The following is a 27,958-nucleotide window of genomic DNA, read 5'->3' on the forward strand; positions in this document are numbered from 1 at the left end:
CAACGGAGTCTGGCTTGGAGAGGACGTGACCGACCTACTCAAGTTGGGTGTCTCTAGTGTCAGTCTCTAATGTTTCCAGGGTTGACGCTAGCACCAGCATCCCCTGTGCCCCTTGAGACAGTTCCCTGCACCCCTCATCCCGGCTGCCGGCTGGGCGGAGCGCCCTCGTCCTCTCACTTTGGGTGTGTTCCTCCCTCAGCAGACCGTGACTCCTCTGTCAGGGACACAGCCAGTGCATTGCCATCGGACTGGTGCTAGGCTGCTAGGCGCGTGGCCACCATGACAGGAAGGTAACAGATGCTTTAGGTTACGGGTGGAGGGTGACACGGGCCGGGACGGATGCGGGACTGCAGATCGTGGCGGGAAGGCCTGCAATCGGCTGCTCCCTGGCTGCAAACCCCCCTGGGACTGAGAGGACCCGACAAGGGGGTCTCACTCTTTTCCTTGCGGGTGGACGGGCGGGCGGGCATGTGTGAGCAATGGCAGGTAAGTTCTACCGCCCGTGATCCTCTCCGGGTGATCCAGATCAGGGACTTGTCCAAGGTCACCGGCCAACTATAGACGAAAGCATTAAAACGTGGCTGACAGCCATGGACTTTCCTGGCAACCCTCTGTGTGATCCTGGGTGATAGTCACTCTAGAGTCTTCCATTGCTTCCTCTGTGAAACGGGGGCGGGGGAGGGGTAAAGGGTGCTTAGGGTCCTGTGGGGACTGTCTCTAAACCCCAAGTGTAGCGGCTTGGTGAGGGGCAGGGAATATTCCTCAAGTCTGCCCTGGGCGAGGCTCTCAGGTCTCTTCCCACCATTTCAAGGACGAGATAATTCAGCTTCCAGAGGTTCGGGAGGTGGGTCACATGTCCACAAGAGTCCAGGCAGTGTTGGCTTCTGTAGTTACTTCTGGGTACACGTGTGCTGTTCAAAGCTGGGTGCTGAGCCTCCAAGGGACCCCCTTATAGCCAAGAGCACGCAGGAGTGCTTTTTCTACACTATGCCTTGCTACACCGGAGCTCCTGGGGGAGCTCTGTCGCTTTTGTAACCTTTGGTAAAGGGTCCTGAGGCCAGGGCAACACCCAGGAATGTGGGCTAGTGGCCTGAAGATCCCTTGAGGGACAGGACGGTTGTCTGCCTCAGGAACACACTGCTGCTGACCGCTGAAGCTGTGGCTGGGAGTCGTGGGTTAGCCTTGGATTTGGAACACTATGTAGCCTGTCATGGAGTGAGACCCGCCCTGCACTCTCGCCATCCCCCCACTCCCCACCCACCCAGCTCTGGGTACTGCCCCAGCGTGAAAACTGCTGCTTTAGGCAGTGCACTGCAAGGACCTGTCCCACCCGGGAGGGTGGTGGTCGCTGTGGTGGCTTCTGTGTGAGTCTCAGCTTGCCTCCCACCCCTCCCCAGTTCCTGGCAGAAATCCTTACCAATTTCTTGGCTGTCCATCCTCAGCCCTCAGCTTTGAAAGAAAAGTAGCCAGGCACCCAACTATTATCTTAAGCTAGAGTAGAGACATGTGACACTGTTAATCCTGGGTCTCTCAGCCCTCTCTGGATTGGTCAGTCATGGGCAGCCAGCAAGGAAAATTCAGGAAGGTTTTTGGTGGTGGGAGCAGAGATCGGATATCTGCTGGCCATGGGGTCACAGGGGACAATGTGCTCCTTTCTGCTCTGGGTACTACTGCTCATCCTAGAGAACAGAAAAACCCCTAGACACGGGACGTCAGCAGCACAGGAGATTTCTGCAGTGCCCTCCTCAGTGACACCCTCTTTGGACATTTTGGTGACTCTCTTCAGGTCTTGCCTTCAAGCATTTCCCTGTTCATGTGTGTTAAGTAGCTGTGAGATGACACTGTGTCCACCACAGGTTCCAGGCTTGGCTTCCCTCCCTTGTACACACAGGGAGCCCAGCCAGGCTTGTCTGGGAGGAGCAGACATCTGACTCAGACTTTGGAGTGGGTGAGTCTCTTCTTGTCCTAGGAGCTGTGGGGGTTCTTCATCCCCGTGCCATGAGCTCTGTGTCCATTGCCTCAGTGAGGTGGGTCCCGGGTCCCCTGCCAGTCCTTCATGCTGCTTGGAGCCAGGCTGCAAGGATACACCTTCTCTGCTCACACCCCTCAGGGCCCTTCTTCCCCCTAGGCAATGGTAGGGAAGAGCAGAAGGAGGGCTTCAGGAAGCCACCGAAGAAGAGCTGGCATAGCATCCTTTGTAAATGCATCCTTTAGTGCTGTGCAGAGAGAGGGCTGGAAGGAGCTAGGGAACACATCTGGGATGTTAGCAGCCAGGGATGCTGAGGGGATGGAGTTGGGAGGCAGGGCCTCCTGGAGGTGGAGTGGACAGGACGTTGTCAGAGCTGTTAGAGCCAGGGCGTAGGCTCTGTCAGCCACCACTTCACTGGGCCAATTAATAGACAGGAATAATGGAAAACAGAGCAAGGAAAGTTTTTCCATGCAGTCACGTTGGGAAGAGAAGTGGGGCCCCATGACTGCCTAAATTGTCTCCCTCTCCAATCCATCTTCAGGGTCCTGACAGGAAGTTCAGGTTTAAAAGAAGGCAAGAGGAATATAGCAGGTCCTGGTCAGGGTGTGGCGCTATCCATCACTGACCTGTCAAGGTCTCATCTCCAGGCTCTCCTAAAGATAGCCTGAGAGTTGTCAGAATCATGTGGAATCTCTTCTTGGGAACAAGCCCCTCTTCTGGCTGTTCCCAGGCTTCATCATCTTTCTTCCCCATGATGAGAATCCCAGGGCAATTCTGATTTCTTGGGGGATTATTTTTTCAATAGTCAGAGAGCCAAGCCAGGTGTGGTGGCATATACTTTTAATCCCGGAACTCGGGAGGCAGAGGCAGGGGCATCTCTGTGAGTTCAAGGCCAGCCTGGTGTACAGAGTGAGTTCTAGGACTGTTACATAGAAAAATCCTGTCTCAAAAAACTAAAATCAAAACAAAAATTGTCTGATAGCCAAAGGGAGAGACACAAAAATCTCCTGAGAACATCTTCCTTGCAGTTACAGGAACAGGTCACTAATAGCTTGTTGTGGGGTGCAGAGCAGGGAGTATTTGGTGAAGACTTTGTTTTCAACAGATGTGAGAGGGAGAAAGGGAGTTCTAGGTGTGGGCCAGTCTTAGGGGAGAACTCAAGAGAGGTGGGGCTGGAGAGGACGGGAGCTACGTGTATTATGGAGAAAGGGAGGGTGCCATATTAAAGAAGGACCCAGCCAGTGGGCAGTGTAATGACCTTGGAACTTCAAAGCCAGGTTCTGTGACAGTCACAGCTGTACTCTCCTGTTAAAATCTCTAAGCAAGCTCTCCAGAGAATCTCAGGACCAAGTAAGTGGCTTCTCTGGCTAAAACAATCACTTCTAAAGTGTGATGTATGTTCTTCAAAGAACTAGAAGTAGTATCAATGCATTTATGTAAAGTCCTAAACTTCTGCCTGTACCATTCTTTCAGATGCATTTAGAGAGCTGCAAGACATTCCCGGATTAGCATTACATAAACAAACCTTTTATAGAGTGTAGGCAGGATCTCTCAAGGCCTGCCATCATCCACTCCAAGCATGTATCAATTAGTCTTGGATAGCTAAAGGAATGCTTAAAAAGAAGCAGTAAGCGCCCCCCCCCCAAGCCCAAATTCTACTCCCTATCAATTGTTTCTTTAAAAGAACGATGTTGGGAACAAACTTGATGTAATCAAACACTCAACAAGAAGCAACCTGAGGAAGAGGGCATTTACTGTGGCTCACAGTTTGAGAAGACACAGTCAGTCCATCGTGACTTGGGAAGACATGGCAGTAGGAATGTGAGGCAGCTGGACCAGCTGCATGTGCATTTGGGAAGCACAGCAGGATGTCTGCTGGTACTCAGCTAACCTTCTCCCTCCAATGCAGCTCAGGGCCCCAGAGGCCAGTTTGGCAATTCTAGATGTGATTAGTGCAACCATCAATAGTAACGGTTACAGTTGTGTGTGGGAGACCCTACTCCTTGTAACCCTCCATAATCCACAACCACTCCCCACGAACCCTCTCACAGCTTCATCTTAGTGTGCTGCTGTCGCCATGGAGTCACTGTGTGACTCCTCACCCCAGCTCGCCTCACCCCTTTGCACTGTCTTGCCCAGCTCAGGTCCAAACTTTCATTTCTTGTTTAAAAGGCTTCCCCAATTCATTCAGTTCAAACACAGAGTATTCCCTCATTACTGCAATTTCCCGTACTAGTCCTTTATTAATGTCCCTATCTGCATGCTGAATCATGGATTCTCCATTCTCTCTTAAAGATCAAACAAGGATATCTTTTACAGTTTCTATCATGTTCTCTTCCTCCTCACTCTCTATTCTCTATTAAGTTTTTGGATTCTTGGAAGAGTCTTTAGCATAGATATAATTGACATTCTTCTTGCCCTGAGTTCTGCAAGCTGTAAAAAGGATTAGCCAGCACCCTAATCTCACCACCCCACATCCATTATTCCAACAGAGACAATCGCAGGGGACAGTGTCTGCTTGTCTCTTCCCTACTGTGGCTCCTCCCTTACAGGGGGCAAGTTTTTTTGTTTTGTTTTATTTTGTTTTTCTTGGAAGATCACATGACTCAGTCACATGCTTTATCATCAACAAAAGACCATGTAGCAATTACCACAGTTTGTCCCACACTTAACTTCTGTAGATCAAAGTATATTTTCGGGGGGGGGGGCATTTCCATACTTGCATGATAGACTCCATTTATCAAAGAGGCATAACACCCCATATCATACAGAGGAAGACAGTTTCTTTGGGATTCCCCCCAAGGATGTTCTGCTTTCAGATGGCATGGCTTTGTTTGTGTGTTTTATTGCCCATCACAGGGAGCATGCAACTGCCATTACAGGAAAGAGGAAGACCATCCTAAGGTAGGCATAGAGGGGTTGCTCTGCAGATGCTCCCTCCATCTTTTGTCTTCAGTTGCATTCACCCTGATCTTACCAGGACCACTCATACACATATGCACACACACAAATGAAATAAACAAATATTATTCAATATGTAGTTGAAGGTAACAACCTTGAACTTCTGGTCCTCCTCTTTCTACTTCTGGAGTGCTGAGATTACAGGTGTGTGCCACCACACTCACATGTCTTTAAAATGGTACATTGTCGAGACAGTCCTGGGTTCTAGCATTTAAGATTTCTGAATGGGAGGGGCTGAAATACTTTGGAGGTATGAACTTAATGTTGCCTACCAAAACTCTCTGCCTAAGCATTTGTATGCCTGCAGCCATCTACGTCAGAAAGTGGGTATGTGGGCATCTGGGAGCCTTTTGTCTCCTCTGGACTCAGCCTCTAAATGGCCTTTAAAAATATTTGTTGAATCAAAGATGGTTGGGCAATTTTGGAGTTGGCGGCCATACAAATGGTATTCTGGGCAGGGCTGGTTAATGAGTAGCACTCTGTCTCTGGATTTGCTGATGTGTGTTCTTGGCCCCTGAGTGCGGAAGACAGGCCCTGGACTCGATTGTCTGCTGACCCTTGTTTGTCAGGAGCAATGGTGAATGTTTTTTTTAGGATGGGCTGGGCAGATCTATTCATGCATCCTGATCTTACCCAGAAGGCTCACAGCGATAGCCCAGGGTTCCCTGCTCTGCCTCTGCCTTAGTGACTACAGTGATAGCTCAGACCACAGTGGCCACAATGCTCCTAGGACAGTTGTCTTGGGGTGGCAAGTCACTCACTACAAGTAGAAATCATGTGGGCTTCTTTTTGGAATGCTTGGCTCTTTCGTGTATGTACACTCATGGGCAATTGAATATTTGGGGTGAGGGAACAGAACACAGAGCGTGTAGGAAACATAAAACATAGAACATGAATGGCAGTCAGGACACCCTTTGATGTCATTTCTCAGGTACTTTTTTTTCTGTCCTGAGACAGGGTCTCTCTCTTATTTGCCTGGAAGTTCACTACACTGTCTAGGATAGCTGGCCAGGGAGTTCCCAGAGACCCTCCTAGCTTTGCTTTGCCCACCCACCCCTGGAGTCACCACTGTGGGATTCCAAGTGGCAAACCACTGCACTCACTTTTTAGATTGGTTCTAGGGTCGGAACTCGGGTCCCCACACTAACAAAGCAAGTGCTTTACCAGCTGAACCATCCTCTAGCACGGACACTTAGCTCTTGGTTGACCAAGATCTAGGGGACAAGAGCCCAGGGCTTGGGCTCTGAAGCTGGCATTCATGCTGCAGACTCTCAGAGAAGGAAGCAAGGAGGCATGTGAACGTGTGTGGGGCCTGCAGCTGGTTTCTTTTATTATTATTATTCATTTATTATTAGTCTCCTTATTCTTCAACTTTTAGACAGAGCCTCATTTTGTGGTCCTGGCTGGCCTGGAACTAATGATGTATAGATCAGGCTGGCCTTGGACTCACAGAAATCCTTTTGTCTCAGCCTCCCGGGTGCTAGGATTAAAGGCACACCCTACCAAGTCCTGCTTGGCTGACAGTTTCTTAACCGTTCCAAGGATTGGTTTGTACTCCCCACCACAGTACGCACTGGACAGAGCTCAGGCTCCCACCGTATATTATAGGAATAGATAGATAGAACCCAGCCCCATTTTGAGACCTGCCCAGGCCCAGTCCCCTCCTCAGGCCCTGCTTGCTGGGAGCTGACTGTGCAGCTCAGCAGGAACACTATTTCTATTCAGATCTGACCCTGCTGCCCTTTAGCGATCCAGCCAGTAACTCAACTCCTGGACTGTGGAGGAGGCTCCCATTGCCATGCCTTACCAGGGGAATGCTGCTGACAACCTTTGCTTGGTTGCCTGCAGGCCTGCTAGCTGCGTGGGGGGTGTACCTGCAGCGCCCCACTCTGGCCAACCAAGGCTTGTGAAGAGATCAGGAAAATAGTGAGAGGCTGGGTGGGGTTGCAGACAACAATGGCCGGAAAAGCTAGTACTTGGCTGCAGAACTTGCTTAGGAAACCCCTCCTGGACATTCTGAGAGGCTGGGCTGGAGACAGGGTGGGAGCAGGCGCCACTGCTGGGTTGGTTTTGATGTAGTCTGAGATTTGAGCGTTTAAGGAGGTTAAGGCACTGAAGATAGGCACCAGTTGTCCCATGTCATCCCTTTGGTGACTTTCAGATTGAGATTATTTCATTTTGTGGGACAAGGTCTCTTGTGTCCTAAACTAGCCGTTGCTAACAATAGCTACAAGGATGATTTTGGGCTTTTGATTCAGCCTCCATCTCCCAAGTAGTGGAATTACAGACTTGGTTTTATGCCATGCCAAGGACTGAACCCAGGGCTTGGGGAATGTTAGGCAAGCACTCCAGCAACTGAACCATGTTCTCTGCTACAGAAGGGGTGATTTTTGTCACCTTATAGAGGCACATGTAGTGGTCAGGACATCACTAGCCAAAACATGGCTATGATCCCAGAACTGGTTAGACTATCTTTAAAGCTGAAACTGCTTGATCTCCTAGAAACTTGACAAGGCAGAGAAGGGAGATGGGGACAGCAGGGTTTGGGATGGTCCCCATAGCCGCTCAGGGGGTTAACCTGGGGTTAGGAGGGTCCTGGGAGTCCCTGAGGAGTGAGACCAGAGGACATGGCTCCTATACATGTTGCCCCAGGGACATCTGGCTGGAAGAGACCTGTAAAACCCTGGGGGAGAGAGTAGTGGCCACAGGGTCATTGGCATTAAGGAACAAATGGCCCCAGAGGAGGAGGAAGAAGAAGTGTGGGGGAGGGGGCCAGAGAGCCACAGTCACAGGCGGGCAGGGTAGCCCTGGAAAAGGTCTTTGTGGGGCTCAGGAAATGACTCAGTTGATGCAATGCTTAGTGTGCAAGCAGGAGGACCACAGTTCAGATCCCAGCACCCATCTTAAAAACAGAAAGAAAGCTGGCCTCTTGTCTGTAACCCCAGGACCAGGGAGGCAGAGACACGCAGATGCCTGGAGCTCATTGGCCAGCCTCATTGAACTGGTGAGCTCCAGGTCCAGTAAGAGAGTCTGTGAAAAAAAAGTGGAGAAGTTTGAGGAAAACATGTGACCTCAACCTCTGACCTCCACGCCCACAGAACATGCATGCGCATGATTGTGTGTGCGCACACACCGTCTTTGTTTGGTAACAGAGACAGAGGGAAGGTACTGGGGAGGCAGCACTGACTCAGCTGCTGTCATCAATGATTATCAGCTGGGTGACTACCATATGCTGGTTCTTCCGGAGCCCAGCAGAGGCCAGCACAGGCCTGAGCAATCCCATTGCTCAGGTAGGGACCTGTGGTTCGCCCGCACTTGCCCAGCTGGAGTGGAGCCCTCCCTGGTCAATTTTGGTTGTGTCTGGCATGAACTGTGGTGACAGGGTACAGGTGACCACGGAACTGAGAGTAACCTTGAGGCGGCTATAACAAACAGCATGACAGAGGCGCAAGGAGGGGTAAGGGTACCGCAAAGAAACTGGAGCTCCAGCACGGCCCGGGAATGTGCGCACTCGTGTTTATGCAACACCTGACTAGGCTTTCTTTGAACTTCTTACCAGTTTTCTGCTGTGACAGGTGTGACATACTTGGAGTGTTCTAGACAAAAGGAAGCCAAGCAGCTGGACCAAGGGGGTATAAGTAAGGCTTCTAAGAAGCTGTTACCTCTGACGGGTTTTGGATGGATTTGGAGATTTGGATAGGAATGTGTCCCCTTCCCACTTCTCGGCTCTCTTCTCCTTTCTGCTTTTCTTTTTCCTTTTGCGACAGGTCCTCATGTGCTCCAGGTAGGTCTCTAACTTTCTGTGTAGCTGACGATGACCTTGATCCTCCTGCCTCTGCTTCCACAGTGCTAGGATTACAGGAGTGAGCCACTGTACCCAGCATTATGCAGGGCTGAGGATACAGTCCATGACTTTCTTGAATGCATGGCAAGTGTTCTGCCAACTGAACCATGTCCTTGGCTCCTGGAAGGTTTTTCTGATGGTGAAAACGCATCCTGTGTCCAGCTGTCCAAGGCAGCGTGTTCATTTCCTGGTATTCACATGACAAGGAATAGGGCTGTCTTTGTGTCAAACCCTGTTAATGTGCACAGGAGACCTCTGATGCTGATGCTGCTAGGGAGATAGGCCTAATCGTTCCAGGGGTGGAAGCTGTGAAGGAAGCTTCCATCGGAACTTCAGAGACTGTGCTTGCTGAACAGAGAGCCTCTCTTTACCCTGAACCTGGCTAGCGCTTGAAACAGCACAGACACTCAGTGAAGACCCCGTGATGGAGGCAAGAAGTAGCTTGCGTGTTCTCCTGCAGGCATTGCCTTTTATTGTCAGTTGATGCTGGACTTGTTTTACAGATGAGGTACTAAAGTTCATAGGACTTTAATGCATGAACTAGGGATGTAGTTGGTGGAGTGCTTTCCTAGCATACATGAAGCTCTGCACTGATTCCCAGCACTCAGAAGGCAGAGACAGGAAGGTCAGGTTCAAGATCAGGCTTAAACATTTGCCACCAAGCTTGATGACCCGAGTTCAATCCCTGGGTCCCATAAGGTGGAAGGAGAGAAGCAACTCCTGCCAGTTGTCCTGTGACTCCCATACACGGTGACAAGATACAAAATGTGTGCACAAGTGCTCACACACAGGCACTCTCTCTCTCTTTCTGTCTCTGTCTCTCTGTCTCTCTCACACACACACACCTGGGCTGGCCTGGAACTCATTGTGTAGACCAGTTTGACCTCAAACTCAGAGATCTACCTGCCTCTGCTTCTCCTAAGCGCTGGGATTAAAGGGGTATGGCGCCATGTCAGCTTCAAGAAGATCTTTAAAAGAAGCCCCATCGTCCTTCTTCCCAGGCCCTCTCACTCGAATGCAGGGGTTGGAGGGGAGGAAAGAACCGTCTAGATGGCCAGACCTGTGTGATCCCTGGGAGACAAGGGGACAGGAAGAGGCATGAGTCTAGCCTCAGGTGATCCCTACCCCCAAGCTTTGTGTCTTTGGAGCAGAAAGAATTCCTTATCTCATCCCAGACTACCTTTTTATTGTCAACCTTAGGGATGTCTTGTGATAATTTAGCTGCGTCATCTGTCCAGACTATGAGTGTTTGCAGTTGTGGGGGTGAAGGCTGAATAAGGGGAGCAGGATGGTACACTTATTCAGCTCTGGGTTTGGCTCTCAAAACCGTGCAGTGTTGTGCTCTGGGAGTGGGGCCTGCTGTCTCTGTCTCCTCAGAGGAAGCTGGGTAAGCTGCTGTCTGCCCTTGGACTGACTGTGAAGGAAGGCATGGAATGTCCATCCATCTCTGACCTTGCTTTGTGGCAGGGATGCAGGAGGACATGGTCCTTCCCTGGACAGGTCAGGGAACTCTGAAAAGCATCCGGGGCTACAGGACAATGGCAGCTCTCCTTATGCAATTGCGATCTGCTTGGCCCTGCACTATGTGAGGATGTGCTACACCCTTAAGCTTGGTCCACACCTTCCACTTTGGGCACATTAGCCTAGCTGGCCTGCAAACTTCTGGGGTTCTCCTATTCCTGTCTCCCACATCCTCCTAGGAACTCGGGGGCTACAGACACTCCAGACACTGTTCTTGTCTTTTACATGGGTTCTGGGTACTCAAACTCAGGTCCTCACATTTGCACGGCATCTGAGCCTTCTCTCCAGATCACCTTTATTTGTGTGTGTGTGTGTGTGAGAGAGAGAGAGAATGTCTTACTTTTCCCTGGCTCTCACCCAGGTAGACTAGGTTGGCAGGTCGGTGAGCCCCAGAGATATGCTTGTCTCTGCTTCCCTGGCACTGGGACTATAAGCGGGTACCAGTATGCTTTGTGGGGGAAGGGGTGGCTCTGGGTCTGGAACTCAGTTCTTCATGCTTGTGTGGCAAACACCTCACTGACTGAGCACAGAGAGGCCTCCACTTTCTTCCAGGTTCAGCAGGTATTGGCTGGAGCTGTCAGACTGGACTGTGTGGAGTAAGCATAGAGTCCTTGCCTTCCTGGCCCTGCCTCCATCTCTGTTTCCGTGACTTTCTGACCGTGGCCCAGTCTCTCCTTCCTCTCCTCCCTTGCCTTCCTGGCCCTGCCCTCATCTCTCCTTCCTTGCAAAAGTCTTTGCTCTTTTGTGTGTTAGCTTTTTGTCCCTGTGACAAAAACTCTACTCATGAGTGGACGGATTTACTTTTCTGTTACCGTGATGGAATGCTTTGACTAAAAGCAACTTGAGGAAGAAAGGGTTTATTTGGCTTACACACTGGATCCCCATCTATCTTGAGGGAAGTCAGGGCAGGAACTCAAGCAGGAGCCAAGGCAAAAACCACGGAGGTAAGTGGCTCACTGGCTTGTCCCCCACAGTTGTTGGCTCAGCTGCTTTCTTAAAAGCCAGGACCACCCACCGTGAACTGGGCCTGCCTGAGGAACAATAGCTTGGATTGCCCTCTGGCTTCCACCCCTGCATCCCTCCGCCCCCCCCCCATACATGTGTCCTCCCCACACACAAAATTTCATGTTTTAAGGACGTTTACAACTTTGTGCCACGCTTGTCACCATTAAAGGCTGGATCCACCGGAACCGTTTAATCAGGGACATGTCTGTCCCTGGGCCAGCCCTGTAAGTCTACTGGCCAGTGCTGACCTTCTCCTCCTTCTGTCCCCTCTAGCAACATGTCCGAATGCTTGGCCGACGCCATGTGCCAGCGCTGCCAGGCCCGGTTCAGCCCCACAGAGCGCATCGTCAACAGCAATGGGGAACTCTACCACGAGCACTGCTTTGTGTGCGCACAGTGCTTCCGGCCATTCCCCGAGGGGCTCTTCTATGAGGTGAGGAGGCTCCTGTGACCTGGTCAGGCTCGGAGGCAGCAAAGTGGAGCTTCACACCCTGTGCTGGCCCATCCCTCACCTGGGAACTTCTGGAGTCACTCACTCTTCTTCAGCTGCCCCTCGACAGGTTCTGGGCAGATCCTGGGGCAAAAAGAACTCTGCCACCATGCTTGCTCTCCATTGGGTCGGACGGCAAATGCAATGGCTGCGTGGTTCCATTATCTGTGGGGGGAGCTAACAGATACGAGTTGGGTGAGCAGGTGATGTTTGAGGGCACGACATATGTGAAGGTTCTGAAACGAAGGCACACGGGACATTTGGGGAGAGGCTGGTGTAGTAGAGGTAGAAGCAGGAAGGGAGTGGCAGAAGGGAGACAAGGGACTCTGGATCTTTCTACCCTAGTGGCTCTCCTCTGGGGTCCTGAGCTTTTCTGTGGGAGATTGGAGCCACTTGGGTTTGGAACAGAGGAGTTACACCATTGTCCCACATGTGAAGAAGACGCTTCTGATGCAAGGCATGCGGCTTGTGCCTGCAACACACGGGGCTGTCTCCATAACGACACTGTCTCAGAAACAAAGTGGGAGAGAGAGGGGGGCGCAGGCCCTGTGCTGTACCGAGACTGAGAGAGAAGCTGGGAAACCAGGGGACACAGGAGGGGTGTCATTGAGTCTTGAGGCAGTTCAGATAAAACTAAAGGGTCCTGAGTTGCCCACAGCAGCTCACAAGGGCAAGAAGTTAAGTCCTTTCTAAACACAGCTGTTGCTCCCAAGTAACTCATGCATGGGAGAGGGAATGCCTCAGTCATCAGAGTGCTCGCCTTGCAAGCAAGCTCTTGAGTTTAATCCCCAGAACCGATGTTTAAAAAAAAAAAAAAAAAAAAAAATCATGGCGTACTGGCTTGTGCAGTATGCTGTAGTCCCAGCACTGGGAAACTAGAGACAGGTGGATCCCCGAGGCTTCCAGGCCTGTCAGTCAGTCCAACCTGTTTGGTGAACCATAGGCTGGTGAGAGACCCTGTCCCCAAGGGAGAGAGGCACCTACAGACACATAAAGACACACACACAGTGAACCATATCAATGTCCAGGAGTATAGTACTTTATTTAAAATGAAGATAACAAAGATACTTATGATACAAAAGATATTAAAATGTCCTACTTCCCATTATTTCATTAGACTTTTACATCATTGATGTGTCTGAGATTATTTCCGTCTGTGTGGTGCCACTGTGACATCAGCATGGTACCAGCCTGGCAGTGAGATCTACACCACAGCATCAGGCGGACCCAAAGTCAGAGCCTCTGCGGCCTCCCCCTCAGAGTTGGTTAAACACTGGCTGCACTCCACACCCTGGGCTGCAGTGGAGGGATGCTAGAGCTCAGAGGGGACTGTCCTCTCTTGGGGAGGGCGGTGATGGTATCGGTGCTTGACCGATGTGGGTACATGTCTCACATGTCAGATGAGGGTCTCCTGTCGCTCTCCAGGCTCCTGAGAGGTGCTGGCTGGCTGCAGAGGCAGCAGAGCATTGGGGAGAGCTCTGTGAGGAGTTGTAGACCACAGCCAAGCAAAGCACGGAGTGGGTGTTTGGGAGACACTGCTGCTCAGCAAGGTCCAGCCGCTGTAGCCTCTCTGACTCACTGGGGAGAGCTGCCTGTAGCTTTAGGAGGAGGGAGTTATGGACGGTGACTTTGAACTTCTGCTCTCTCCTGCCTCCATCTCCCAAGTGCACTACCAAACCCTGTTTATGCAAGTTTGTGAACCGAAACAAGGGCTTCCTACATGTTATACAAGTACTGAACAAACTGAGCTACATCCCCAGCCCCAGATTTTTTCCTTTTAAAGAAAGCAAAGCTTTAAGGGAGAGGAACGTAGAGGCAAGCTTTGGTCATGCTTTGGTCATACATGGCAGTGGCTGACAGCAGCCCTTGGGTGCTTTTCTTTGTCAGCCCAATTCCCCAGGCCCTGCCCGTGTTCTTTCTTTCCTCTTCCCTCTGTGGCTCTTCTGTAGTTTCTGGGGACACCGATCTGGTCAGACATGGAGAACAAAGCGGGACAGTGATGCAGATTTGACCCGTTCTTTCCCACCCACCTCCCACCTCAGTTTGGTCTACTGTCAGGGTCCTCAACAGAGAGCAGAATCCCCAAGAGCTGGCCTCAGCGTCTCTGTGAACCCCCCACTTGGCACTCTGATAAACTGCTGGGGCTAGTCCCCTGCTCCAGTTAGCTTTAGAAGGCTCTCTTCTCCAGACCCCAGACCCCCGTTATTTATTAGGGGCAAGGACTGTATGAATGACTTGCTTGTTGTCTCTTGTCTGTGGCCCCCATTTGCAGTTTGAGGGCCGGAAGTACTGTGAACATGACTTCCAAATGCTGTTTGCTCCATGCTGCGGATTCTGCGGTAAGTGCTGGTGACCGCACCTAGGAGGTGTGGAGGGACAAGTAGGGAACAGACAATCCTGGCACACTACTTAGCCTGGGGTTTTACTCATCATCTCATTGTGTATTTCTGACCATTGCTCTTCAGGTCCCTAAAAGAGGGGTTCTTGGACAAGGCTGAACTGGGAGGAGCACCAAGCTACACGGGACTTGGGAGGTGCTGAAGGGTGGGGCATGTTGTGACTGACAGCTGAGCCCTCTCCTTTTCTAGGTGAGTTTGTCATTGGACGCGTGATCAAGGCCATGAACACCAACTGGCATCCAGGCTGCTTCCGCTGTGAGTTGTGCGACGTGGAGCTGGCTGACCTGGGCTTTGTGAAGAATGCAGGCAGGTGAGGCAGCTGCACTCTAGGTGTCAAGGTCCAGCAAAGTAGCAGGGGCCTTCCAGGCTTTGCCTGCCGAGTCCTTGTTCTACTTCTCCTAGACGGAGAACAAGGTCTCCAGGGTATGGGTAAGGATGGGGGCAGGAGAGTGAGGACAGACAGGGCTTCCTCTGGGCAAGAGATACTTCTTTGGGAGCAGCAGGCATGAAGGGTCTTGGGTGGCTATGGATGGATGAGGAGCAGGCAAATCCCTGTTATGCCTGGTATCCTACCTGCTGCTACCGAACCATGCTGCCCCGGATGTCTGTCTTCTTGCTGTACATACTGGCTGGAGAATGCTGGATGATACCCCTTAACCAGGTTGCTCAGTTTACCCTAAATTCAGAACTGTAAGCTTCTTTGGTACTCTGGCAGTTCCCTTTCCAAGAAGCTTTTAGACTTTCTTCTCACACCTGCCTCCATCACTGTGGGCTCTACACTTCCCCTGCAGCCATGACCTGGTCCCCTACCTGTGTGGGAAAGGGTTGGGGGAGCTCCCAGAAACACCTTTGTGCCCTGAAGCCCTTCCAAGCATGTTGACCTCTAGTCTCAGGTCAAGTGTGGGTATCACCAAGTCCCTCCTTGACCCCCAGTGGCCTCACAGCTTGACTAAACTACATCCTCTCCCAGTGAGGCCTCTGTTCTGTGCTAGCTTCCTCCAGCTTCTCCCTGCACAGAGGTGTTCTTTGGGCCCATGCTCATACTTGCCCTTGAAGATGAAGTCTTGGATCTCTCAAGTGGCACATCTAGACAACACGGCGGCCTCTTCCAGCTCTCTCCTTTGCTCAGTTCCCCTGCCTGTGTGGTATCTCCATTTGAGATTCCAACACAACAGGTTCCAAATAGAGCTGCAAATTTCTGCTCCTCTGACCCAAGTCTGCTTCTGCATCTTCTGTTCCAGGAAAGGCTTTGCTGTCTTCCAGAAATCCCCCGGCTTCCCACAAGACTGCCCTTCCTGTCTGAGTACTCGGTTCTCTGTCAAAGCCCCTCTGTCACTTTTGTCCCAGCCAACGGTGATCTTATTCCTTTGCTATGCCACTGGGAAGGCACAAGACCTCGCTCTGGTCCTGGCATCTGTAAAGCATGGTCTTGTATTCAGCAGGCTGTCTTGGTGAGGGACCACAAGGGTGGACAGGCCTGTACTGGTGAGAAGTAATGCTGCACATCAGGGGCATCAGTCTGGGCTGTGCTCTTTCTGAGATGAGCCATGAACAGGCCACTACCCCATGCTTTGAAACACAAAATGTAACAGACGAAGATAGGGTTTCTCCATTGATGGGCAGGGTGTGGTTGAAGGGTTAAGTTAAGAGCCCTTCTAACCTAGAATGGCCTGGATCTTCAAGATGCACAGCTTTAGATCAGCCTCGGGCAGACATGCCATGGGGCCACTAGAACCGCAATAAGGGAAGCATTGGCTTGGTCATTCTTAGTGGAAGGGAAGAGAATGTCAGGGGGAGGGCATCATGTGTCATGTTGAACTGGCACAAACATTTCATTCACTTTAAGGCTCGATTATGTTTAAGAGTAGTAAAAACAAGTATAAAAAAAAAAATGGATGCATAAGATTGGCCAACACATGCTGACAAGTCCAACAGTTCAAACCCAGGCAGCTGAGGCTGGCAGAAGCCTCTTGGGAGAGAGTGGGGATGTCCCTTCTGGGCTTCAGTGAACTGAAGACAGGTTCACACACCTGGCTCCCTGCCCTCATCAGGCTCTAATGGCTGTCCAACTATGCCATATGCCTGACCAGGCCACCTGCTATGTCTAGAGTTTCTCAGTAGAGGCAGGTGTGGGACATGGTTATAGCAGGAGAGTCCAGAGCTGTGTTTGCTGGACTCACATGCAGCCAGTCTGAAATATACTCATGTGTGGCTATCATAGAGTCTGTGTCCCCTAAACTCCTAAAGAGACCATCTCCCAAGGCTAGCAAGGGCACTGTAAGGAACATACCATGTACTTCAAAGGAAATATTAGACACCCCTCTAGTTCCAATGAGATCTGTGCTGCCTCTTTTTCTGGGTCCCAGGCAGCTTTCTTTCTGGGTTCTTCTGTAGGGCTTTGTTGCTCTGGGCATCTGTGGTATGAAAGAAGATGGAAGTTTCGTGGGGAAGAAAGATTCCCATTGTTCCAGAAATGTCCCTGTGGCTCTCTTCCCTATTTAGCTCCAGTGAAGTCACTGAGTGTCTGGGAGCTGTAAATAAGGCAGGCCAACCCTGTCCCCATGGAAGGGAGGGCGGGGCATCCTGTAGTTAGCACTCCCTCTGGATGGGTTTTCAGACTGCATGGCCTTGCATTAAGACCTTGGAGCAGGGTGAGAAGTGCTGACATTTCAGTTTGTTTGCCCAGGGTGTGGTGAGGGAAGATAGACTTCTTTAGCTGGCTCTAGTAGCATGTGCCCCAGTGGACAGCTGGTCCCCCTACAACAGTCTACAGCTGGCCTGGTGACAGGGCCTGCTTGAGTCTCACAGCTCAGATCGGGCACTTAGGGAGCTCTCGTTGGTTTTCCGTTCGAAGCTTGTAGGTGGGCCTGTGAGCCGTTTGCTGCAGAGCAAGTTGCACAAGGCATGGCGGAACTTCTCAGCCACGAAGAAGTACATGACAGGGTCCAGGGCCCCGTTAAGGCTGGTGAGACATGAGGTGATACGATTCCCTAGGGCCAGGGCACGCTGAGCAGTGCACGAAATCCCACCACCACGATAGTGAAGCACATAGACCGAGCGGTGGATGTGGTAGGGCACAAAGCAGATGAGGAAGATGGCCAGAACCATAGCAATCATGCGCACGGCTTTGTTCTTGAGGTGCTTCTCTATACGGGGACCCTGGCGCAGGCTTCGGATGATCAGCAGGTAGCAGGTGACTGTGGTAATGAATGGGAAGGTGAAAGCCACAGCCAGAGATGCCAGGGCATGATGGGAGGCCTTCTCCCGGTACAGTTGCAGGCAGACGACTGTGTGGTTGGTCTGCACAGTCTGTGGGCTGACTAGAAGTGGGGCCATAGCCACAGCTACCACCACCCACAGGAAGGCACAGGCCAGGTGGGCATAGAGAGGCCTTCGGAGCTTTAGGGACTTGACTGGGTGTACAATGGCCAGGAATCGGTCAGCGCTGATACAGGTGAGGAAGTAGATGCTGGCATACATATTGAGGTAGAAGAGGAAGCCGGTGAGTCGGCATGGGATTTCCCCAAATGGCCAGTGATTCCCAGAGAAGTGATAAACCAGCCGGGTAGGCAGGACCAGCACACAAGACAAGTCGGCCACAGCCAGGTGCATCAGGAACACGTTGGCCGGGGTCCCTGACTTCTGGTCCCATATGAAAAGCCATAGGGCCAGAGAATTGCCCACAAAAGCTAGGATGAAATCCAGAAGGTAGAAGCAAGCGAAGATCATGTTCTCTAGGGGAGTCTCCTGTCCACATTGCTCAGAGTAAGCCAGGGAGGAGTTGTCAGTCAGACTTGGTAGGGCTGTTTCCAGGCCATTCATGTTGTGGCAGAACAGGGGAACAGAGCTGGAGGGAATACAGAACCAGTTATAGGATCCCAGAGTGCACCCCCAAAGTCAGAGGCAAGGCCCCTGATGCCTTCAGAGTCTCCTGGCACTACCTTGGAAGGAGCAGAGCTTTTCTAAGCTTGGCATAGCTGCTAAACTACCAAAGGTAACTCTTGTGTCTGGGGGATTTTCTGTCTTTGGAGCTGGTTGAATCTCAGGCAAATCCAACTGAGGCGTGGTTGTTCCCGTGAGTAAGGAGAGCCTGGGGTAATTGTTGGAAGACCCAGACCTGGAAGCTGCTTTCTGCACTGTGCCTGTGATCTACTCCCTCAGGCTTTCAGGGTGGAGTTAGCACTGGAGGGAAGCAAGCTTGATAGCCTGCGCTTGTGAGGACAAGAAGAGCCATTATTTCCTTTACTAATCCCACCCGAAGGCAGGGGTAGCATTATGTGTGAGGAGGTCCCTTAAACATACTCCCCAGAGCTGAGTACGTAGGATCTGTTGCTAAGAGCCTGGTGTGTGGCACCCACCAGTCCTTCTGTGCTGGCTTGCCTGGTGAGCCTGCTCACTCTGAGTTCCGGGACCTTCCTGAACTCTGGCCTGGTCTGCAATGAGCAATATGTCACTACTTTTTGTCCCACACTCTTGCTCCTCCCGTGTTTCTTAGCAGGGTTTCCAACAGGGCTGCACTGGTCTGTCATAGCATTCAAGAGTTTTCCACACTTAGCTGGTCAACTCCATTTTGTCCAGCTTTTTTGGGTGAGAGCTAGGTTTAGGAAACCTCTGCCAGGGCCTCAGGCCAGGAGTCCCTTCCGAGCCAAGGTGTTCCACAGCCCAAGTTGGGGTATGGGGGAGTCCTGCATGTTCCAGGATACTGTTTCACCTCTGGGGGCCAAGGTGACCCTGTGGCCAGAGCTGGGAGTGGCTCATCACATACCACGCACTGGAGTCGCCCATTGTCCTTCGTGGGGGCATTTCCAGGACAGGCTGCCTAAATCTGGGGGCTCAGTGTAAAATGAAAATGCATATCCCCTCACTCAAAAAAAGAAGGATTTGTGTTGAGGATGTAACTTAGGGGGGGAGTGCTTGCCGGATGTGCATGAGACCTGGGTGTGATTCCCAGCATATGAACTGGGCGTGGTGGCAAGTGCCTGTAATCCCAACACTTGGAGCGTGGGCAAGAGGTCAGGGTCATCCTCCATTATATAGAAAGTTCAAGACCAGCCTAAGCCATGGCTTTAACAAATAATAATAATTCTAAAAAGTAAGAATTTCAGGGTCCTGGACATCGGTAAACAGCTCAGGGCCCCGTGTGACTGCATGGCGTTTCCGCTCTGTCACTTCCACTTAGTCTCCAGAGACCTCCACCCTTCCCTGCCCACCCCTGCCTCCCAGCCCTCCCTGCCCATCCCTGCCCCTTACCTCTTGCAGAGGATCCAGGAGGGAAAGGAAAGGGAGCAGGTAAGCTGTGAGCGGACCGTGGATGGTGCTCCAGGTGGACTCCCTGTAGCCGTGGGAAGGAGGCTTGACTATTTAAGGAGAGCCCACAGCGCCTCGGAACCTGAAAAGCAGCTTCATTCCTGAGGGGTCCTTTGTGGGGTAGGCTGCTTTTCCAGCTGGGTCTGCTTCCACAGAGCACGTACTGAATATTCCAGTGTGTCCTCAGATTGTGCATACCCCCATCCCCCCCCGTCAGGCCACAGAGCATCACAGAGGCCAAGTGTGTGACCGTCCTGGGAGCCTGGGAGTGGGCTAGGGCTGGGCCGGGTGGGGGTCTTTAGCTGGAATTGACAGACACAACAGGACATTTCAGAAGGGGATGCTTTTCTATTAGTGGGGGGAGAGGGAGGGGTCAGCTACCATGGCAACGGGCCAGGATCCCAAGCTTACTGGGTTGGTGGTGGGGTGGGGAGGGTGGGGGGATGTTGTTATACATGCCAGGGTTGGAGCTGAGGAGTCTAGGGCCAGATGAGAGGGGATTCTTTCAGACACTTGCTGTAGGGTCCTTGTGTCCTGTCCTGTATAATTAGTCCCCATTCGGGTGTGTGGAATAAATCATGGCCTTCATGCAGAGCCCGGCACAGCTGCAGGCGCCGTATAAAGGGGGTGCTGTCTGTGCTGTGGGGCTGCAGCTCAGCTCAGCAGGCCTGACTTTTGCCTGGGAGGGCTTCTCAGCAGAGCATGGCCAGCAGGAGGGCCTCAGTGGCTCGATGACCACGGCTCTTGCTCTTCTGGGGTGGCTCAAAGTTGAGATGTGTTGGGCGTTGCCTGTGACTCATCCAAGTTCATCAAGGCTGATATCACTACTGTGGCAGCCATACAGCACAGCCAAATCAACATTCTTAGTTTCAAAAGACTTAAAGTTTTCAGTTGAAGTGTTTGAAATTACGGCTGGGGGGATACAGCCGAGCCAGCACAGAGCTTGTCTAGTGTGAGGGCAAAACCCTGAGTTTCATCCTTAAGGCTGCATAAACTGTGGTGGCCCATACCTGTGTTCCCTGTGCTTGAGAAGCAGAGGCAGGAAGATGAGAAGTTCAAGGTCATCTTTATCTGCCTAGTGAGTTTGAAGTCAGCCTGAGAGACATGAGATCTTGTCTCAAAAATAAACAAGCAAAACATTTACAATTATGTGTGCTTAACATCCGGAGAGGCCCTGCTACCCAGTGGCATCTATTTTCAGTTTGTCTTTTCACACAGCACTGTGCAGCTGGGGATTGTGCCCCCTTTGGCAGTTGAGGAAGCCCAGGCTCAGAAAACTAAATCATTCACCCTGTGGCAAGCTCTAGCAAGTGGCAGAGCCTGGCTCTACACCCCAGCACATGCCACTGCAGAAGTAAGGCTTTATGCACATTTGTTCCTTTCTGCTTGCCTGATGCGTTTTAACAGAATTCTTTTTAGGGGGAGAGGGATGGAGACAGGGTTTCTCTGTGTAGCTCTGGCTTTTCTGGAACTCACCCTGTAGACCAGGCTGGCCTCGAACTCACAGAGATCTCTTGTCTCTGCCTTCCGAGTGCTGGGGTTAAAGAACATGAGAATTCTTATGCTCCACCTTACCTCTCTCTCTCTTCTGTCTGTCTCTCTCTCTCTGTGTGGAGTGTATGTGTAGGACTGTGCACAAGCGAGCTCATAAAACAGGAAACTGAGCTGAGTGTGTAGATGGTGACTTCACGAAGTTCTAAAGGCCTCTTGGAGAGAAAATTAAAGTGGTACCTAAGAAGCTGGGGATATAGCTCGTCAAGTGTTTTCCATGGAAGCAAGAAAACTGAATTTGATCCCCAAAACCCATGTGAAGAACCTTGGTGTCGTAGCATTTGCCTATAATCATCTCAGCCCTGGGGGAGTAGAGGCAGGGAGGTCGTTGGGGGTTCTTTAGCCAGCTATAGTAACCAGACCAGAAAGTTCCAAGCCAGGGAGAAATCTCGTCACTGAAGAAAAGGTCAGTGGTTGGAGAGATGGCTCAGTAGTTAAGAGCACTTGCTGCCCTTGTGGAGGACCTAGGTTCTTGCTCACATGGGCTGGACATGAAATTGGCTGTCCTGAGCAGAGCATTCTTGGACTCACATATGGTTTTTCATTTTTCTGAGGCGAGGGATTGACTCGAGGACCTTGTGCACGCTGGGTCTGGAGTTACTCCTTCAGCTCATCACAGGTTTTCTGTTACTGAGGTAGCTTCAAGGACACTGACACTTTCACAATTTTGCAATAGAATTTTAGGGAGCTGAGCTGTGTGTGTGGAGGCCAGAGATAAACCTTAGATGTTGTTCCTTAAGTGCCACCTGGCTTTTTTTTTTTTTTTTCTTGACAGGGTTTCTCTGTGTAGCACTGTCCACCCTGGAACTCACTTTGTAGGCCAGACTGACCTTGAACTCACAGAGTCAGTAGCTCAGCAAGTAGCATCAGACACCTTGCTTGAGTCTCAACATTGTGCTGGTCTCAGAAGATAAGACTTCAGGGCAAGTAGAGAGTAATGCTCTGTGGCACAATTCCAGAGAACACAGAGGTAGCGGGGGTCCACCTGGATAAGGGGGTTCGTGAGTCAGTCTCTGTGACAGAGCCTGTGAGACGGGACATGAGTGTCAAAAGAAATGAGATGGAGAACAGTTTGACCTGAGATTGACCTCTGACCTGCACACATGTGTGCACACCTGTATATACAACTTCAGGCACAGGTGCGCAGTTCACACACATATGTATATGCTATACATGCTCCCACGTGTGTGTGTGTGCGCACACACACACACACAGAGAAAGAGGGCTAATGATTGGTTAGCTGTGGAGGCTAGTGACAGGTGGAGAATTGCCCCTGTGGATTTTGGAGCCTAGGGAGGAGGGCCAGGTTCCAGCAGGGTTACCCTATTGGGGTGACAAGTGGGGAATGGAGGGCGAGGGGCATTGGATTGGAGATTTTGTGCATCCTTTGTCTGAGGACCCTGAATCTAAATTCTTTGCACCCTCAATGATGAGGAAACAGAACCTGTGTTGATTTCCTTCTCTGTTAAGACCACAGCTGTTGCTCAGGGCAAGGAACAGAATCAGAAATGACTAAAGTCTTCACAAAAAAAGGCTCTGTGATGGCAGTGGCTGGGTTCAGGAGCCTCCATGTGACACAGCTTTACTTGTCTCTGGGGACAGAAAGCACTTGTGAGCATTAGGGCCCCTCTTCATCTGGCAGACTCCAAAGGAAGGGATGAGTGAGCCCTGCTTGGATCTGGCTACTCTGCCATGCACTGTGGCATTCTGTGCCTCACCTTCCCTGTGACTTGCTCTAAGAGACATGTGACAAGGAAAACATCTCATCTCAGCAAATAGCAGCTAAGTATCTCTTCTGTATTATAGGATGCCCAGGCTCAGGAAACCTTGGCAAAGATGCATGCTTTCCAATGACAGCAAATACAGGCATGCCAATGTATGTGTGTTGTTTCCAGAATATGGTGTTGGGGTTCAAACTCAGGTTGTCAGGTTTAGTGGCGAGTGCCTTTACCTGCCGAGCTGGCTTTCCTGCCCTCATCTTCTGCAGAGTGCGGGGCACCCCTTCCAGAATCATCACCTATGACTTTCCATGTCTTGCGACAGAAAAACTTTCTCAAACTTGGGCTCATTCACTTTGAATTACCCAGATGTTAATGAGGCTACACGCAGGTCTCTAGATGTCCTTTCCCAGAAGGTGGTCAGGCAATTCTGGGAAAAAGTAAGGGAGGACTTCTCCTTGACAGGCCTCTTATCTCCTACAGGCACCTCTGCCGGCCTTGCCACAGCCGTGAGAAAGCCAAGGGCCTGGGCAAATTCATCTGCCAGCGGTGTCACCTAGCCATTGATGAACAGGCCCTCATGTTCAAGAATGATCCCTACCATCCGGACCACTTCAGCTGTTCCCACTGTGGGTAGGTGCCTAGTCCTGGTTCTGTAAATGGCAAGGGCAATCGTGGCTGTCATAGAGCAGGGCTTCTGGGGTCCCACCCAGGACAGAGGCAAACAAGGTATGCATAGAGGGTGCTCATGAGGCATAGAGCTGCAGGGTAGAGGTGGGATGAGGCCGGAAGCCCCTCTCTCCAGGGCTCCCTGTCCAGGGGCACTTGTCATTTGAGGAGAACATAAGGGGCAGCCCTGTACGGTAGCACTCTGGTTGAGATAGAACAGAGAAGAAAGAGTAGCGTGTGTAAGATTCATATGGGTGTTGAAGAGAGGAGAAAGAGGAGAGGAAAGCTGACAGTATCCTATGGTCCCCAGCATCCCTCCCGTGCTTGCCCCAGACACTGCATCGGGTTTAAAGGGGAGTCAGAAGAAACATGCCTTTCTCTTAAGAACCTATCTGGATGGAGCACTGCATGCCCGGGCGGGGATTCTGTGCTCTGGGGCCTGTCTGGGGTGCACACAGGAAGTTTCCAGAGATCAGAGCAAGCCGGCTCAGCGAGAGCAGACGCCTCAGGCACAGTTCCCTGGACCAAGGGTGGCAGTGGTCCTTGAGAAGGTCAGGGCTGCCCCTGAGGATACTGTGTGCTGTCTTCCAGGAAGGAGCTGACTGCTGATGCCCGAGAGCTGAAGGGTGAGCTATACTGCTTGCCTTGCCATGACAAGATGGGCGTCCCCATCTGTGGGGCCTGTCGCCGGCCAATTGAGGGCCGTGTGGTCAACGCATTGGGCAAGCAGTGGCATGTGGAGGTGAGCCTGTGAGCGGGACACAAATTCATGTTAAGAAGTGGCCTGGTTAGCAGTCTCTCTGAGCCTCATCCCAGGCTGTGCACTGGCTGGTTCCCTGTGAAAACATTTCTCTGAGGGCAGCCTCTCCTTGTTCTGGACAGAACTCTATGACAGCCAGGAAACAAGAGCTCACAGGCCATGATCAGGTAGCCACACTCACCTTACCTTTTACCTATCTTTGCAGTCTGGAACAAACCTTTAGGCACAGTCTGCCCAGAGCAACTGTGGGGCTGTGGATGACAGGACCTGTTGGGTGCACAGGTCCATACAGACATGGAGCTGGTAGACTCCTGGGTCAGCTCTTGTCCTTTTCCTGAGCACTGTCACACTCTTACGAATACCCTTGGAGGGGATGCTTGCAGTGCCAGTGGCCTGGCCATCTCTATGTCCATGAGCAGAGCCTGGCTGGTCTCCTAGCAAAGGCTATGGGATGCGCTGCCCTCTCTCTGGGGTATTGTGGGACCTTACATGCTCAAAAGGATAGTAAGTTGTTCTTAGATTCTCCAGGCTCGGGGTGTGTGTGTGTGTGTGTGTGTGTGTGTGTGTGTGTGTGTGTGTATGCATATGAGGCACTTACTAATATCAGGGCAGCTCCACCTATGTGGGCTCATGATCTGTTTGCTAAGCAGGATCCCAGTGACAAAGGGTATCGTTGTGATATGTTCAAGGATGATGAGGAGGGCTGGCAATGTATGTAGCTCAGCTGGAAGAGTGCCTGTATTGTGTACACAAAGACCTGAGTTTAGTCCCCAATACTGTATCAAGGCAGGCATGATAGAGCTTGCCTATAATCCTACCACTTGGGAAAATCAGAAGCTCAGTATCATCCTTGACTACACAGCGAGTTTGAAAACATTCTGGGCTACATGAGCCCTTGCCTTGAGAAAAGTAAAAACAGAAGGGTCAGCTGGTTCCTACAGCATCCACACTGGTATCGGTTCTGCCCAGCTGTGAGCCTTGTCCCTTTCCCTGTCTTCTGGGGTCCCCGCAGCAGCCCTGATGTTGCCCAGTCACTGCCTCTTTCTTTCAGCACTTTGTCTGTGCCAAGTGTGAGAAGCCATTCCTGGGGCACCGGCACTATGAGAAGAAGGGCCTAGCCTACTGTGAGACCCACTATAACCAGGTACGGCCGGGGATGATCCTGAAAAGACACAGGGCTGGAGGGCGGTCAGGGGCCCCAGGACACAGGGCTGGAGGGCGGTCAGGGGCCTCAGGACCTTGAGAGAGCAGAGCTGGAGCTGTGTTCAGACATCTCCATGTGTGGACATGGTGCTTGGGTGACCTGTTGGAGAAGGTCATGAGAAAGGTTATGGACCCTGTTGCTCTCTCTCTGGGGGACAATGTGTCCCCATGTGCTGAAAAGCACAGCAAGATGCTTCCTGGGGTATTTGGGCTTGTGGGGTCTCCTCTTACATGAGTGGGGGGTGCTGTAGGCACCTGAAAGTCCATAGTATGCACCAGAAGCCAGGCTTGTGTGTTCAGGCCCTGGGTCCCGGCTTAGACTTGAAGCCCAAGTATAAGTAAGAGATGTAAGCAGCTGTCCACACAGTGTCTTCATTTGATAGAATGCCATTGTGGCCCCAGAGGCTGATGGGATGAGGTCCCACCCTGGCCCTCATTCTTGCAGGAGGACTTCATGGGATGCATCAGTGGGAAGCAATAGGGGCATTGGGGGGCAGTGTCTCAACTTGTGGCCCTTCCCAGGGAGTGCTTCTAGTGGGCTCGGCGTCCCCAGGAATGACTCAAGGGGTTGTTATGCCTTTGTCCACAGCTCTTTGGGGATGTCTGTTACAACTGCAGTCATGTGATTGAGGGTGACGGTGAGGCCTCTGTCCCCAGACCCCTCCCTCCCTTGCTTTCTCTCAACCAGCCGGTTCTCCTGGGGTGGGGGGCGCTGGTGGGGTGGTGGTGGGTGGGAGGGGTTGGAGGTTGGAGTGGTGGTGGGTGGAGGGGAGGTTGTCACACAGCTGCAGGTCCATCTGGCCCTGGCTGTGTGTATCTGGCCTGCAGCTGGCCTGGGTGGGGCTTGCTAAACCCACATCTGGTCTCACAGTGGTGTCAGCCCTCAGCAAAGCCTGGTGCGTGAACTGCTTCTCCTGCTCTGCCTGCAACATGAAGCTCACTCTGAAGTGAGTGGCGGGTGGGCACTTTGCATCCCTGACTCTCCAGTCTGCTTTCCCTGAACTCCACGCTCAGGCAAGCCCTGGGCATGTGTGAGGCAGGAACTGGCCCGGCAGATGAGGGACCCCAGGAACCCTAGCGAGCGATGAAGGAGGCAGTTACACCCTTACAAGAATCCTGGGCTTTGGGAACAGTATATGTAAAGGCAAGCTGTCAGGTGGCTGGCTCTCTCCTCAAGACTCTAAGGGTATGGGGTGTCTGGAACTGTGAGGTGGGGTGGAGCTCAGGCTTCCGAGAGCAGCAGAAAGCCATAGAGGGTTCTAGAGAGACACCTCTATGAGGAAAGGGAGGATAGAGGCTCATCTCTTCTTCTCCTGGGCCCTTTGGCCAACATCTTTCCCTGGAGCCTGGTCTGCTGGCTGTGACAGGCTGAGGTGGGAGGGCAGAGGGCTGGCAGCTGAGGGAATCTTGCTCCTCTGTCTCTGGGCTACTGTCTGGAGTCAGGGTTGCTAAGGCTTAGACTGCTGGGGCTCTGTCTGCAGGAACAAGTTTGTGGAGTTCGATATGAAGCCTGTGTGTAAGAGATGCTATGAAAAGTTCCCCCTGGAGCTGAAGAAGAGGCTGAAGAAGCTGTCTGACATGACCTCACGCAAGGCCCAGCCCAAGTCTGTGGACATCAACTCAGTCTGAAGGGCCTCAGCCCCATGTGCCTGCCTGCCCCAATTCCCGCTGGCCACCTCGCACTTCTGCTCCATCCCCGGCCCCTCCCTCTGTTCCCAGTCTACCTTGGGCTACATAGTACTCCCTTCTGCACTGAGACCTGGCCTGCCCTCATGGGCATTTCTTCAGGTGCCTACAATCTCTGGGGCAGGAACAAACTGGGGCCAGGGTTATCTGCCATTTGCTCGGCCCACGGATCCCAGCCTGACACCTGTCCTTTCCACTCTCCTGGGAATGTTTCAGTCTCAGAGAGACCCTTGGGCTTGGCTGGGAAGCTGTTCCAGCCCCAGGGCCAGCACCATGCAGATGGAGGCTTCTGGGGGAGAGGTAATCCTATAGTTATTCAACCACATTAGGTCCCTGTGCTTACACTGCAAATCCAGCCACCTCTGGGGTGACCCAGCTGGAGGGCTGAGATTCCCATCGCCCTCACTACTCAGGAGAGTTTGCAGAAAGCCGCTAGGCTGCCCACCAAGGCTGGGGTCCCACTTCCCAGTATGTGTGTATGTGTCGGGGGGGGGGGGGATTGCCCCAGCCAGCTCAGACCTGCAAGCAGTCTGCACAATGAAGGCTGATTCACACACTGGGAGTACTTGCGTGGTTTGTGGGAGGGATGGAAGAGGACCATGCTGTAGAGCTACCTCTGCGGCCGATGATCAGCACTCAGAGACACCCCCAGACAGGCAGGCCAGAGACTTTCGGGTTTCCCAGGTTGGCTGCCACCAGGATTTGTAGACAAAATCAGGCCTAGGTGGCAGTGGCCATGTGGGCTAGCTTGGTGAGTGTGTGGTGCTGGTGGGTTATCTCTCAAAGCCTATCAACTGGACAGGTCCCCAAAGTCCTGTTTACCGCCATGGACATGTCCTTTCCACCAGGCCCTCCAGGTGGCACAGCAGGAAGCA

The 27,958-nt window shown here is 52.0% G+C and overlaps 2 protein-coding genes across 2 annotated transcripts; one reads left to right on the forward strand and one right to left on the reverse strand.

The window, feature by feature from the left end:
• Positions 1-27,570, forward strand: Lims2 (LIM zinc finger domain containing 2). The gene is made up of 10 exons (XM_051202315.1): positions 1-290; positions 11,574-11,733; positions 14,063-14,129; positions 14,379-14,499; positions 23,249-23,398; positions 24,026-24,176; positions 25,246-25,338; positions 25,987-26,035; positions 26,269-26,344; positions 26,879-27,570. Exons 1-10 carry the CDS (start codon positions 280-282, stop codon positions 27,024-27,026), a joined length of 1,026 nt encoding a protein of 341 aa, XP_051058272.1. The 5' UTR covers positions 1-279; the 3' UTR covers positions 27,027-27,570.
• Positions 16,992-18,013, reverse strand: Gpr17 (G protein-coupled receptor 17). The gene has a single exon (XM_051202316.1). The coding sequence runs from the start codon at positions 18,009-18,011 to the stop codon at positions 16,992-16,994; it is 1,020 nt and encodes a 339-aa protein (XP_051058273.1). The 5' UTR covers positions 18,012-18,013.
• Positions 27,571-27,958: the final 388 nt, after the last annotated feature.

The sequence above is a fragment of the Phodopus roborovskii genome, unplaced genomic scaffold (genome assembly GCF_943737965.1).
Source record: "Phodopus roborovskii unplaced genomic scaffold, PHOROB, whole genome shotgun sequence".
Taxonomy (NCBI): Eukaryota; Metazoa; Chordata; class Mammalia; order Rodentia; family Cricetidae; genus Phodopus; species Phodopus roborovskii.